The 15,045-nt window shown below is 37.7% G+C and overlaps 1 protein-coding gene across 4 annotated transcripts in view; it reads right to left on the bottom strand.

Moving 5' to 3' along the window:
- The window catches only part of xrcc4 (X-ray repair complementing defective repair in Chinese hamster cells 4), a 442,595-nt gene that overhangs the window by 299,204 nt on the left and 128,346 nt on the right, over positions 1–15,045 (bottom strand). For all 4 annotated transcript variants that reach the window (XM_039759286.1, XM_039759284.1, XM_039759287.1 and 1 more), the window contains exon 5: positions 13,338–13,469. In XM_039759286.1, coding sequence (XP_039615220.1) covers positions 13,338–13,469 — 132 coding nt within the window. The remainder of the gene's footprint in view (positions 1–13,337; positions 13,470–15,045) is intronic.

The raw sequence follows: 15,045 nt of genomic DNA, 5'->3' as shown, positions 1-15,045 counted from the left end.
GCTGCCTCGCAGTTAGGACACCCGGGTTCGCTTCCCGGGTCCTCCCTGCGTGGAGTTTGCATGTTCTCCCCGTGTCTGCGTGGGTTTCCTCCGGGTGCTCCGGTTTCCTCCCACAGTCCAAAGACATGCTGGTTGTGTGTGTCCTGCGGTGGGTTGGCACCCTGCCCAGGATTAGTTCCTGCCTTGTGCCCTGCGTTGGCTGGGATTGGCTCCAGCAGACCCCCGTGACCCCGTGTTAAGATTCAGCGGGTTGGAAAATGGATGGATGGATGTCTTTGAACACTATCTAAAGCTTTTAGAAATTAAATAAAATTAATGGATGTCTGGTCAAATTGTGAGTGAGAAAGTATGGTCTGAACAGAATCTATCTATTTCGAATCCAGCTCTTCTTCCTACAGGCTGACATTGAGGTAGTTATTTCAATCTCCATGATTTGGCAACACCATCATCATACACATGTTAACCAGTGATGATGAGACAGATTACAGAGAAGAGCTCTGCTTATAATTCAGTGGTGCTAAGACAATAATCAACTTTAACATCAGCTAAACCAAAAAGCTGATTACAGACTTCAAAAAGAAAAAGTCAGACCTCACTTGTGTCTATATCACAGGGGAAGCTATTGAGGTGTGAACAGCTTGAATTTTTTTGGGACAACTATCACTGATGACCTGATTTGGGTGCAATACATTTCCTTCTTCAGACATCTGTTTGCATTTCTCCATCAGCTTTCAGGAACTTCTACAGGTACAAAGTGGAGTTTATCTTCACTGAGTACATTACATCTTTTCACCCGCTCTCACTCAGCTCAAGACTGTAAAGCTTGAGAATATTACCAGAACTAGCATTCAGCTGCCTTCATATACTCACTGCCTTAAGAAGTATTACTAAAGATATCAGCCATTCACCTTGTTTACTCTCCTCTTCTGGCAAACAATTCCGGACCATTGACACTTGTACCAGTTGATTAAGGGACAGTTTTATATATGTACTGTATATAAAATGTAAAGTTGACTGACTCATTAACTCACTCACTTACCTACAAATACACTATTTCCTGTTTAGTTAAAATGCTGAAATTTGGCAGGAGTGTATATCCAGGGCAGTAGGTATCCACTAAGAAAGGACATTTCAATATATCAGTATTTAGGGGTTTAAAAAACATACAACAGCAAAAATTTAAATCCCATAATCTCAAAAATGTTTTGACTGAAATTTGGTTTAACATTATAGAAAAAAGAAAATTTGCTGCCCTAAATTTTTCAATTTGTCAATATTTGTTAATGATAATGCTTTAGGAAGTGGGCTAGTTTAAGGCACCCTATCTATCTTTCCACTTAGCTCAGATAAGTGTGGCTGCCAGCACAACAGTGCCACTAGCCATGAGCATGGACTGACAGATGAATAAGAGGAGTTGTAACAGAGGAAAAGAGACAGGATGACATATAGGATCACCTTTGAAGTGAAAGTAGGAAGGTTCTCCGAAACTGAAGTAAGTAGTAGGTTCACACTCAAGTGGCACTATACAGCTAAGTTCATTTGCCAGGAAGTGAGAGAGAAATGGAACATGTGAACAGGAAGAATTAGATTCCTCACGCCCAAGACAATAAGCAATGACTGACAGTGCTAGTTCAGCTCAGAAGAGAGGGGGAATGGACACTATATACCAGGGGTGTCAAACTCCAGTCCCGGAGGGCCGCATTGGCTGCAGGTTTTCATTCTAACCATCTTCTTAATTAGTAACCAGTTTTTGATGCTAATTAACTTCTTTAGCCTTAGCTTGACTCAGACCCATTAGTTGTTTTTTTCTTAATTAGCAGCCGGACAGCAATGAGACATAAAACAAGCAGGACATGACCAGCTCTCCTGTACCCATCAAACAAAATCTGAAAATAAAGATGAAGGTCTCAGTAAGGTTGATCCCTCAGGTTACAAAAACATTTTAGGAGTTCTTAGAAAAAAACAGAATATCAACAGTTCTGGAAATGTCTGCTGTGTCAGAAAGAGAGCAGCAACAAGCCATGGAATTGAATAACGGGATTAATTAACAGCAAGAATCAGTTTCTCATTAAGGAACTGGTTGGAGTTTGAAGCCCCAATTTAGCAGGTCATCTGTTGGCTCGTTTCATGTCTCATTTCTGTTTGGCTGTCATTTAATGAAGAAAAGAATCAATGCAGAGGACTTAAAACTTAAAATCAGGGCTATTAAAATAGAGGGAAAAGAAGTTAATTAGCATTGAAAACTGGACACTGATTAGAAAAAGGGTTAGAAAGAAAACCTGTCCCCACTGCAGCCCTCCAGGCCTGGAGTTTGACACCTGTGCTATATACAGTGTTGATCCACCCATTATACAACATAAGCAAATCCTATGTACGAACATAACATCAAGGGGGAACCAGAGACTCAAGCTCATATTTGACATATTATAACTTAAACTGCCATCAAAAATCTCAGGTTAACAGCGTAATATTTACACCTCTGTCTAGGATAATAAAAATGCAATTGCCTGCGTTGACTGCATACATAGTTCTCAATATTATTGCTTTTTCATTCCTCACAGTGCATACAACAAATTACAAAATGCTTACATTGCGTACTGAAAAAATACTCTATATAGTAAAACACATACACTTTTACACTGAAACACAAACATTACATAGGGAGATTTTGTTTCATACACAATATACTGACATACAGTATATAATAAAACATGTACACTGTGCACCGAAACATATATATTATATTGATACCTGCTGTGTTAATAATAGTAAACAAACTTTATTCACTTTGCCAGTGTGTTCTTTCTATGGTCATGGCAATACATACAACGTTTGTTGATGCTTTGTCTCATACACTAAGTACTAACATTTACTGACTTGACTGTAACAGACTTAACTAAAAAACTCAAGAAGGTTGTGTGTTTTATGCTATAAAATTTCCAGCCTAGCAGCATCTAGACATGAGCATTTCTCTGACTCACACTGTGGTGTGATATTGTAAACATAGATTTATATTCCATTGCTTTTTACATGTAATTACATTCTCAAAATCTCCCAATTTAATTCCTGGCCTCCTGGCTCAAAGAGGTGGGGGATATACTTTAGTATGCTGTGTATGCTTTTTAATATATAAAATAAACATTAATATTAATTCATTGCATGGGCCATCTATATGTGCACTCTGTAAATGATATGGATTTGTGTATAAGTTAATGTAAAACACAATTCACTTTTAATGTTATGGCTGAGCCAAACTACTGAAAGGAGGAAAGTTTTCAGGACTACGAAATGAAGGCAGGTCGGAAAACAAAATTAATGTCAAAACCAGCAGGGCAAAGAGATCAGTAGCCAAGGCCAAAATATTAAGCAAACTCAAAGTCAAAAACAAAATCGAAACCTGTGAATCAAACTAAAGAAGAATAACACAAAACGCAAGGGTAGTTTTTTTTTTGTTTGTTTGTTTTTACAAATATGAAGAACAAATTGAGCTTTGTGCCAGTATTTAAACTGGCATACTGATGATGTCACATGCTGTGATTTGTGAAGACACTTCCCAGGCAATCGACAGCATCAGGACCACCAGCGGTGCAATGTGCATAACATAACAAAACAGCAATGCAAACCAACCAACAAAACACAAAAAAGAAGCAATGTTACAAATAAGGCAAATTCACAAAAGAGTCCTCCTCCCAATGTGCATGCTCTGAACATACCAATCAGGTTTATGAACCAGGTAAATCTGAGAAAGAAACTCAAGCACATTCTTACAATCCATTGCCTTTCCAGTGAACCATATATTCAATAGTGGAAGCAAGCTGTCTAGAATTAAGCAGATACTAAAACTCATACGCAGCCTCACCATCCACTTGTATGGGAACAGGTGGAGAGGAAGGTTTACTATAAAAACTTGATGACATTGGTTTAAGGCTGGAGACATGAAATACTGGATGCATCTTTAAATGCAACAGGAGAGCTAACTTGTATGAGACAGACTCTTTTTAGTATAGAATAAGGACCTATAAACTGAGGAGCTAGTTTGTGTGATGTGATCTTCAAGAGGCTGTCTCACATTGCTAGCCATACTTTTTGCCTGCCTTTAAACTCAGAGGTGGGCTTTCTTTTATGATTAGGAAAACGCTGCACAGAGATTTCCCCCTTATTTAGGTTCTCACAGACAAGCTTCCAAATCTCTTTCAGCCTGGAGATCTATTTTGTAAGACTAACATTTCAATATTGGTTTAAATCCATACAAGCTTTCAAATGAAGACATACCTATAGCAGAATGATACACAATGTTTCAAGCTAATTCTGCTATTGATAACGTGAGATACCAAACATCCTGAAAGGCACTCACCGTAAATCTGAGGAATTTTTCCAAATCCATGTTCACTACAGTCATCCCTGGACTGTAGGTGATAACCAGATGTGAGGTTTAATGTACAATCCAACTTTCATAAAAGAACTTCCAAAACTTAGAAACAAACTGTAGTTCCCTATTGGAGATAATAGTTGATGAGAAACCTTTCAATCCGACAAACTAATTTATGATTATTTAGGCTAATTCTTTCGACATAGGCAATTTTCATAGTGGAACAAATTGTGAACTTTTTGAAAATCTGCTAACTATAACCACTGTAGTAGTTTTGCCTTGAGATACAGGAAGATCAGTAATGAAATCCACACTAATAGATTTCTATGGTCTCTGAGAGGGTGGTATGGGTTGCAAAAGTCCTAGGGGTCATTCTGAAACAGACGAAGACCTGGCATAGACTTCATAAGTCATTCCATAATCACAAGCATCCTTATACATCTTATCCCACCAAAAAATAAAATTTGATCATTTCTAAAGTTTAATTAATTCCAGAATTACCAAAAATGTAATAAGATGTGCCCATTTTATGTGCCCAATTTAGCAGGGACTCCATCAGAAGGAATTAGTAGAAATCAACAGTTTTATTTATTAGTTCTGTGTTATTGATAAGAATGTTGTCCAGAGGAAAAATAAGCTCTGGACAACCGGGTAGATCAAAAACATTTTGGAAGTCTTTTAAGAAGGCACCTAATGAATAAATACTTGGGTGGTTAGCCGTGGAAGATGCCCATTCTAATTACTTATAGTCTAATAAAGTGCAGGTCAAAAATTAGTTGATATTTGTTAAGAAAACCTCTACACAACTACGGATTGCCTGAGAACGATCAATGGATGTGGTAATTGTAGTTCTATACCATCACTAACATTTGGAACAGTATTGTGCCCACTGCTCCTGAATCTTATTAAATTCCATAACCAGATGAAGTAGTCAACTCCTGCACCTGATTGCCTACTTCAGAAAGCTGGACTCTTCTTTCCTCTACCGACCAATGGAGTCACTCAATATTTAATCTGTGTTTCAGTTATGGCTGAGCTAAACTACCAAAAAAAGGGAAGTAATTGGGGCCAGGAAATGACGGTAGCTCAGAAAATAAAACAAGCGTCAAAATCAGAAGGGATACAGAGATCAGAAGACAAAGTCTAAAACATTAAGCAAACTCATCAAAATGGGCATGCAAAACAATCAAAATCAGGGAATAAGACTTACGAAGATGGGTAGTTTTGTTGTGTTCATCTAAACACTGATAATGAACAGAGCTCTGCACCCGTATTTAACGCATCATGCCGATGATGTCACACAGCATGGTGCATGAAGGCACTCCATCTGAGTATCGGCAATTAATGGTGCAACACACTTCACAAACCGAAAAACAAGACAAAAAAAATAGCAATAATGCAAATAAGGCTAATTCTCAAAAGTTACAACTTTATTGTCTGGCTATGGCTATGGCTACAGCAAAACAAAAAAATACGGTGCTTGAACACACATCTGATGAAAAACACAAACAATAATGCTAGAGTGCACAATGTAAACAAATTAAAACTGTGAACATAAAATGACAATAATAGTAATCTATCCATCCATTTTCTAAACCTGCTTCATCCTGAGCAGGGTTGCAGGGAAGCTGGAACCTTTCCCAGTAGCATGGGGCACAAGGCTGGTGAGCATAAAATACTTAAAATTCATATTTTTCCTACTAATTACCTGTTTCGATTCAAAAGGATATAGCTTCCTGAAAAATTTATTTTCACATTGATTATCAACATAAGGCAAAATAAAACACTTGGAAAAGCAGGAATTGATGAATGGTGGGAATCTTTCACTTGTGGGCAACTGTAAGTAGCATGTTCAAGACTAAGCATCTCCAGTGACCTACAGTAATAATATTAGTGTCAGGAACTCCTATTTCAAACATTGTTTGCTTCTGTTGGGGAATTTTATACAATTTACATGCTGAGTGCCAGGACAGTGACATGCTATGAATTTAAAAGGCTGCAACTGTAAGAACCACCTAGTAAGCCTGGAGTTTGTGATATTTTCCTAGAAACCACTGCAGTGGAGCATGATCAATCACTAATATAAATCTCTAAACCTATCTCAAAGGTAATAACGGAGATCCTCAACAGCCCACTTAATCACCAGACATTTCTTCACTAAAACTGTGAGACAGGTCAGCCCCCAAACCAAATAGTCTGTTTGTAGTACAAAATCTTAAAAAGAGTCTGGAATCCTCAGAGAAGATTTTTCACAATCATCAGATCAGAGAATTTTGTAGATTCTTATGGCTTTTCGTCAAGTCTGTAAGGACGCAGCTTAGCTAGAAAAGTTGGGAATGAAACAGCTGTAATAACTAGCCAGCCCTAAGAAAACATGGACCGACTTCTGTGTCTGAGGCCGTGGATACACAAGAACCTCCCCAATCTTCTTCGGACGTACCCAATTTACATTTTTGGGATTAGCCATCAGAACAGCCTCCCTCAAGCTATCCAGCATTGCCTGCAAACGTGTCTAATACGTTTGCCAGTCATTAGTGAAAATAACAATATTGGTATGCAGACTCTATTTTTATTCCATCCATTGCTGGAGTGTGAGAGGCCACAATTTAGCCCAAATGGAAACCTAATAAAAATGAATAAACCATCTGTGGCGGTGAACACTTTCTCACAGCTGGATTAATCAAGAGGCACCTGCCAGTATCCCTTTGTCAAATCCAAGATAGAGATACTCGAGGCATGACTGAGCTTTTCTAATAACTCATCAACACACAGCACTGAGTATGCATCAAAATTCAAAACCTTATATAGCCACCAAAAGCCTATACTGAAACAAGTGGACCCATCTGGTATTAGAATTAGAACAGGGCTACACCATTCACTGGTACTCTCACGATTCACCCCTAACTCAAACATCTGTTTCACCACTTCTTTTATCACATGCCTTCAAGCTTCCTGTATGTGATATGGGCACATCTGCACTTTAATACTAGGGTCTGTGCCCATCTTATGCTTAGCGAGTTCAGCAACACCACAAAGGGAAGAAAAAACATCATTGTTTCTCCCAGTCAACACCAATAGTAACCTAGGTCTGAGAAACCACAATGGCTATCACCAGCTTCTCCCTTGAATCATTGCACTCCTTCAAAAGATTGAAATTCAATATTTGAACAGGTTTGTGCCAGCCATGTATTTTAACCTTTTAATTCACAGGGCTTATCCATTCCTAAATCACAACAGTACCCTGCCACATCACCAGAAACTTGTCTGGATCGGTCAGGAATAAAACAAGAACGTGACTGCCTTTCTTGAATTCCCACAGTTCATACTTCCTAATATACACATCTTTCTGTGACTCATGTTCATGCTACAGATGCTCAACAGAAATTGCAGATGATTTTCATACAGTGGGATACAAAAGTTTGGACAACCTTGTTAATAGTCATTATTTTCCTGTATAAATCGTTGGTTGTTACGATAAAAAATGTCAGTTAAATATATCATATAGGAGACACACACAGTGATATTTGAGAAGTGAAATGAAGTTTATTGGATTTACAGAAAGTGTGCAATAATTGTTCAAACAAAATCAGGCAGGTGCATAAATTTGGGCACCACAAAAAAGAAATGAAATCAATATTTAGTAGATCCGCCTTTTGCAGAAATTACAGCCTCTAAACGCTTCCTGTAGGTTCCAATGAGAGTCTGGATTGTGGTTGAAGGTATTTTGGACCATTCCTCTTTACAAAACATCTCTAGTTCATTCAGGTTTGATGGCTTCCGAGCATGGACAGCTCTCTTTAACTTACACCACAGATTTTCAATTATATTCAGGTCTGGGGACTGAGTTGGTCATTCCAGAACGTTGTACTTGTTCCTCTGCATGAATGCCTTAGTGGATTTTGAGCAGTGTTTCGGGTCGTTGTCTTGTTGAAAGATCCAGCCCGAGCGCAGCTTCAGCTTTGTCACTGATTCCTGGACATTGGTCTTCAGAATCTGCTGATACTGAGTGGAATCCATGCATCCCTCAACTTTGACAAGATTCCCAGTCCCTGCACTGGCCACACAGCCCCACAGCATGATGGAACCACCACCATATTTTACTGTAGGCAGCAGGTGTTTTTCTTGGAATGCTGTGTTCTTTTTCCTCCATGCATAACACCCCTTGTTATACCCAAATAACTCAATTTTAGTTTCATCAGTCCACAGCACCTTATTCCAAAATGAAGCTGGCTTGTCCAAATGTGCTTGAGCATACCTCAAGCAGCTCTGTTTGTGCTGTGGGCGGAGAAAAGGCTTCCTCTGCATCACTCTCGCATACAGCATCTCCTTGGGTAAAGTGCACCGAATGGTTGAATGATGCACAGTGACTCCATCTGGTGCAAGATGATGTTGTAGGTCTTTGGTGTTGGTCTGTGGGTTGACTCTGACTGTTCTCGCCATTCGTCGCATCTATCTATCCGAAATCTTTCTTGGTCTGCCACTTCGAGCCTTAACTTGAACTGAGCTTGTGGTCTTCCATTTCCTCAGTATGTTCCTAACTGTGGAAACAGACAGCTTAAATCTCTGGGACAGCTTTCTGTATCCTTCCCCTAAACCATGATGGTGAACAATCTTTGTCTTCAGGTCATTTGAGACTTGTTTTGTGACCCCCATGTTGCTACTCTTCAGAGAAAATTAAAGGAGGAGGGAAACTTACAATTGACCCCCTTAAATACTCTTTCTCATTATAGGATTCACCTGTGTATGTAGGTCAGGGGTCACTGAGATAACCAAGCCAATTTGAGTTCCAATAATTAGTTCTAAAAGTTTTGGAATCAATAAAATGACAACGGTGCCCAAATTTATGCACCTGCCTGATTTTGTTTGAACAATTATTGCACACTTTCTGTAAATCCAATAAACTTCATTTCACTTCTCAAATATCACTGTGTGTGTCTCCTATATGATATATTTAACTGACATTTTTTATCGTAGCAACCAACGATTTATACCGGAAAATAATGACTATTAACAAGGTTGCCCAAACTTTTGCATCCCACTGTATTTTCTCCTGCACCAAAATGACACGATCCGCAAATTGAAACTTCCAATCACTGTTCTGACCAACTAACCACTCTTTCGGGAGGATACTTAATACACCCTGTGACTGACAAATAGCAGTTAGAATGAACTCAACCCAGTAACAGCCTGTGCTGATAACTTCAAAGCATACAGCACAAACCGTAGCACAATGTCTCAGGATGTCGGGTAGGCAAAACAAAAGGCTCCTGATCATATGTTTCAATGTTTTATTAAATTTCTCAGCCAAACCATTTGTCTGCAGATGATAAACTGTGTACATAACCTCAGCTCTTTCATCAGGTGAAAGATGAAAGATGTACCCTGATCCAACAGAACCTTCCAAAGTATGTCTATAAAAGTAAAAACCTCAACACCTTAGGTTCAACCTGGTGCACTGAAGAACCCCTGCCTTTCTTATGAGAAGCAGCAGGGTTGGTATAAGTATACTTTTAATTTATTGTTTTTTGTCAATGTTTCTGAGACATGCAAGTATGAATTACAATGTACTATATACACATGACAATACTTTGACTTGGAAACGTCTTTCTGTTCCATTAGGTGTTGAACAGATCAGTGAGGGTCTTCAGGGTCAAAGGTGAACTATTATTGATCAGTTCAGGAGGAATTTGGCTTTGATGGGTTCTGTCACTATTAACTTGGAAAAATGGATCATAATTCATATGTGGCATCTGTATCCAAGTCAAATATGTCAGTATGAACTGAATGACTTAAGGTCTCCTGGAAATATTCCATTCATCTCTTTTTCAGTTCTTCCTGCTTGTGTCTTTGAAGGGAACATTGGCAGTATTTTTCATTACAGTAAGGTCTAGGATGATCTTATTAAGTGTTTGTAAAAATTCATTTCTGATGCCTGTTTAGCTTCTTTACCTTTTACTTCTTGCCATGACCTTTTGTCATCCTGAAAGATGTACAGTAGAACTAGTAATCTGTTAAGGAAGAAGAATGTTGGAGGAAATCAAACATATAAACATATTATGTATACTTTGGGCAAAGGATAATGTTTTAAGTAAGTTTTAAGAAATCAAATATAGAACATGGCACAATTTGATAATATAATAATTTGGTGCTGAACATCTGTATAAACTTCACTGTTTATTGAAAATGAAAGTGAAATTAATGCTTTACTTAGGTAGTTCCAATAGCTCCATTTAAACTGAAATTTCATCATCATTCTACTTATTGTTCCCTGGTCCTGATCCTGCTAATGAACCTTGCATATAAATAACAATTCTACTGAATATTTGATTATTACCCTGAATGCCTTAATTGCTGTTACTGAAGGAGTCATATGACTCTTGTACAGAAGGTAAAATGTCTAATAGAAGTAGTTCTTCCAGAACACCTGCCAGATATGCAGTCTCCAGGGATATTTCTGCTATATTGTTAGACTAGCAAAATACCCGCGCTTCGCAGCAGAGAAGTAGTGTGTTAAAGAAGTTATGATAAAGAAAAGGAAACATTTTAAAAATAACGTAACATGATTATCAATGTAATTGTTTTTTGTTATGAGTGTTGCTGTCATCAAGGATTTGATTATCATTATTTCTTTCAATCAGGTTCGTATTTGGAGGATGTGTTGTGCTCAAGTTACATTCCATGTTTGTCTAACATATCCCTGACCATCTCATCTTCGTTGTCAACCGTTGTAAAGATAACAGGTTTCATTCATCGAAGTGATCACCGCCCAAATCGGTACTCGTGAATCTAAGATGTTTAACAGGCATTCCGGGTATTAAGTTGTGGATTTGCCTGCGAATATTTAGTGGCAGCGTGTCTATGAACATAATTTAAACTTAAGCTTTACACCTTGCTTTCCTATTGATATGTCTACAAAGGCTTGTTCAGCGTCAGAGGGTTGTTCCTGTCCTACTGCATCAATAAACATCTTGTCTTCCTCATTATCAGAGACATCACACCCTGCATGCACGGGTTTACCTTTCCCAGCCCTGCAAACTTTAGCGAAGTGCTTCAATTTACCACATTTTTTACACTGTCTTCCTTTAGCTGCACATTGACTTTTTCCACCGTGTGATTTGTTTCCGCAGTAGGTGAACTTATGAATATGCGTGTATGCATCAGTCGCTTCATATTCTACTGCTGCCGTCTCAATTGTGTAATGCGTTTTTTGTTCAGCACTCTTTGGAGCTCTTGCTTTTTGCCTGCGTACTGCGTTTACAGTCAGTTCACGTGAGTACATGCATCGAAGGTTCTCAGTTGTGCTTGTGCTATCTCGCTCGATCTTGCAATGTCCACGGCTTTATTTAATGTTAGCTAAGACCTGCCACTTAAAAGTTTTGCAGAGTTTGTGCCAAACACTAGTCTATCCTTGACCATCTCATCTTCGTTTGCATTAGCACAGTCCTCCACCCACGAATATTTAGCGGCAGCGTGTCTATTGGATTGCTGCTGACAGACGGCCTTATATGGGCAGGCAGTCAATTACGTGAGAGGTGTGCTGATGGAGGACGCAACTCCGCCTCACATGGCGACCGAGCTGCAGGCTATGGCCGTATATATGTATGTAAGTAGGTTCTAGTTATGACTATTATGCATAGAATTTCGAAATGAAACATGCCTAACATTTGTAAGTAATCTGTAAGGAATTTCAGCCTTCTACCTACACCGGAAGTTGGAGAATTAGTGATGAGTCAGTGAGTCAGTCAGTCAGTGAGGGATTTGCCGTTTATTAGTATACAAGCCTAAATAGCTTTCTCTTCTCTCCTCAGCCTGTGAACGTAAGACTGTAAACATTTCATGCCACCAATCAAACTAAGTGACATTCTTCCCAAGGATGATTCGGACTGTTTTATGATTTGCAGTAGTGGTCCCAACCACTGTGCCAAAATATTTCTCTTTATTTTTTCTTTTTTAGTAGTGATTTACATATCAAAAATATATAGCACTTTCTGAGTAGATTCCATAAATAAATTGTTAAATTTCCACAATATTCAGAAGCCATTGCCTGAAGGCACTACTACATTTTTATTTTGTGATAAGATGATCGTTTTATATTTTTCACCAGATTTAAATCATAACTCTGTTAGAACTTTGAGTTCTAAAATTTGGAAATCCTATCCAGAATATATGTCATATACTGTTTTAATGCCTTGTTCCATTATAGGGTTGGTCTGTACCTTGCACGTCCTGATGCCTGTTTTCATACTGTGTAACAGAATTTTATATTTATTAGAATATGTTAGTGCTTCAAGTAATATTACTGTGCAGGGCACATCAAATGGTCAATCTTGCTTGTAAATAGAGTTTACTACAGTAAACATCAAATACATAATTGTAAATATGTAAATAAATATGTAGCAAGATACTAATAAAACTACTTTTTGGAGAAAAAGAAAGTAAAAAACGTGGAGACCATAGTGACCTTGGTCCTGGTACTGCTTGTGCAAAGTTGTAAACTCTCTTTGTGTTCACATGGGGTTTTTTTGTTTCCTCCAGTATCCCCAAAAGCATAGCTATTGCAGATTGAAAATTAGTGAGTGTGAATGTGCTTGTGTCTGATATTAGTTGTACATTTTGTCCAGGTGGATCCCTGCCTTGCAGACTATGCTGCAGCTTTTTTGGAATATTTGTGTTTTGGAAGATAAATCCATGAAAGAATGAATAAGGGCAGGCACACCATCTTAACAGATAAATATGCTTTTGTAAATGTTCACCTCTCAGTTCAATTCAACAATGAGCATCCATTATTACTTAAATATCTTAAATATACTGTGAGGCATATGGGAGTATGCTACACCATCTAGTACTGTAATTGCTTAGTAAATTAACATTAAAGATTTTAGATACAGTAATCTACCTGTAGATGTAAAAGACAGGCATTTTAATAGTGTACATATGCTTATTACATACAATCTAAGTGAAAAGTTACCTGTTATCTTGGACTTGTTTAAGTTTTTGCTGCAGATTCCTTATTTTACTTTTCTTTTCATTTAAAACCAAAACAAAACGAGTGTACAAATCCTGCTCCAGGGTCTCTTTCACTTGCACATATTTTTCCATCCTGGAAATCAAAGCAAAGTTAGGATTTATTCATACAATAAAAATGACCACTACTGCATCATTTAAAACATGGAATTATAATATTATTATAACACATCAAATCCACAGATATGCTCTGCATATCATTTAAAAACAAAGACTGCACAAACTCATTAGTTCATCTGCCATACTCTGATATGAAAAAAATTGGAGAAGAGAATATTTCAAAATAAAAGATATTGTTACATGCCTGTTAGTTAGGGGCTGCTGCTAGGCTTTTCTCAACTGAAATACATATCATACTCCTCCATAATTAATGTGAACATATAATGGAAGAATGTGCATCTATATTTAAGAAATGAAAAAGAAAAAATATGTCATGTAGCTATCAAGCCTGGAGTAAGAGTGTTATACAGTATGTGAAATAATGGTCAAATACACCCAGTATTGCCGCTCCCTATACGCAGAGTATGCAGTCTGCGTAGGGCACCAACTCCCAGGGGGGCACCATCCCAGCTGCTCAAAAAAATCGTTTTATATATTATAATAATAAATTAATATTAATAATATACATATACAAATAAACAAAAATATAAACGTATATATTGCATTTTATGGTGAACGCAGAGTAGGCTAAGCACACGTGATGACGCGCACGCCCTCATGTATTTACTTTTATTTGAAAAAAAGTTCTATTTTGGCCCCTATAGTAGGTGTTTTTTTATTTTTACTTCCATAATATTTGGGGGAGGGGGCACAAAAGTAAATCTCTGCTTAGGGCACCCATTTGGCCAGCAGCGGCCCTAAATACACCTTATGCTTTTTGAGCTTTTCTTTGCCAAATTTGTCTCTTATATTGATGTGAAACTCACATCATTCATGCTTTTCATTAGATTACTGGACTAAAACCATGTTTTGTACTTCTCTATCAAGGAAGATGCAGTACGTTTAGAGGTATTAACGATGAGAAAATGAAGACAAAACTGATGGCCATTATGAAAAATGCTACACCTACTCTATACTAAACATTAATTAATTTCAGCAAACAAATTATTTAGCAGAAGTGTGTCAAGAAAAGCAAATAAGGCTTGTTTCTACCTACATATGTCAATACGTCACACCGCACTGTGACTATTGCCTTATCAGAATGAAGTGGATAGAACTGGTGAGCTTGGATGGGCTGGATGGCCTGTTCTCATCCAGATGGTTCTAGCCGACTCAGGAGCTTTATGTATTTTTATCTTTGTGTGTATTTTTAGGGGAATTGCTCTTGTTTGTTTGTTATAATATCTTTTGAGTTTCTGTAAAAAGCTAAATTTCCCACTTCATGGACAAAGTACTTTCCATCCATCCATGTATCCATCCATCCAGTTAATGCCATTTATATACACATACTGCTATATTAAATTGCTCTCTGTAATGTCTTTTGAATGGCTATACATTTGCAATTAAGACTATTTTTAAATGAATATTTTTACATATAACTGTATATTGAACTGAAACAAAGCTTATGGTTATGCTATTTCATTTCCCAAACTTGACAGGTTCTTTATTCGTTCCTGGCAATCACTGAATCAAACGTTTTACTTCTTGCTTTC

Source organism: Polypterus senegalus, chromosome 7 (assembly GCF_016835505.1).
Source record: "Polypterus senegalus isolate Bchr_013 chromosome 7, ASM1683550v1, whole genome shotgun sequence".
NCBI classification, from domain to species: domain Eukaryota; kingdom Metazoa; phylum Chordata; class Cladistia; order Polypteriformes; family Polypteridae; genus Polypterus; species Polypterus senegalus.
Note: the sequence above shows the minus strand (reverse complement) of the source record. Positions and strands in the feature narration are given on the sequence as shown.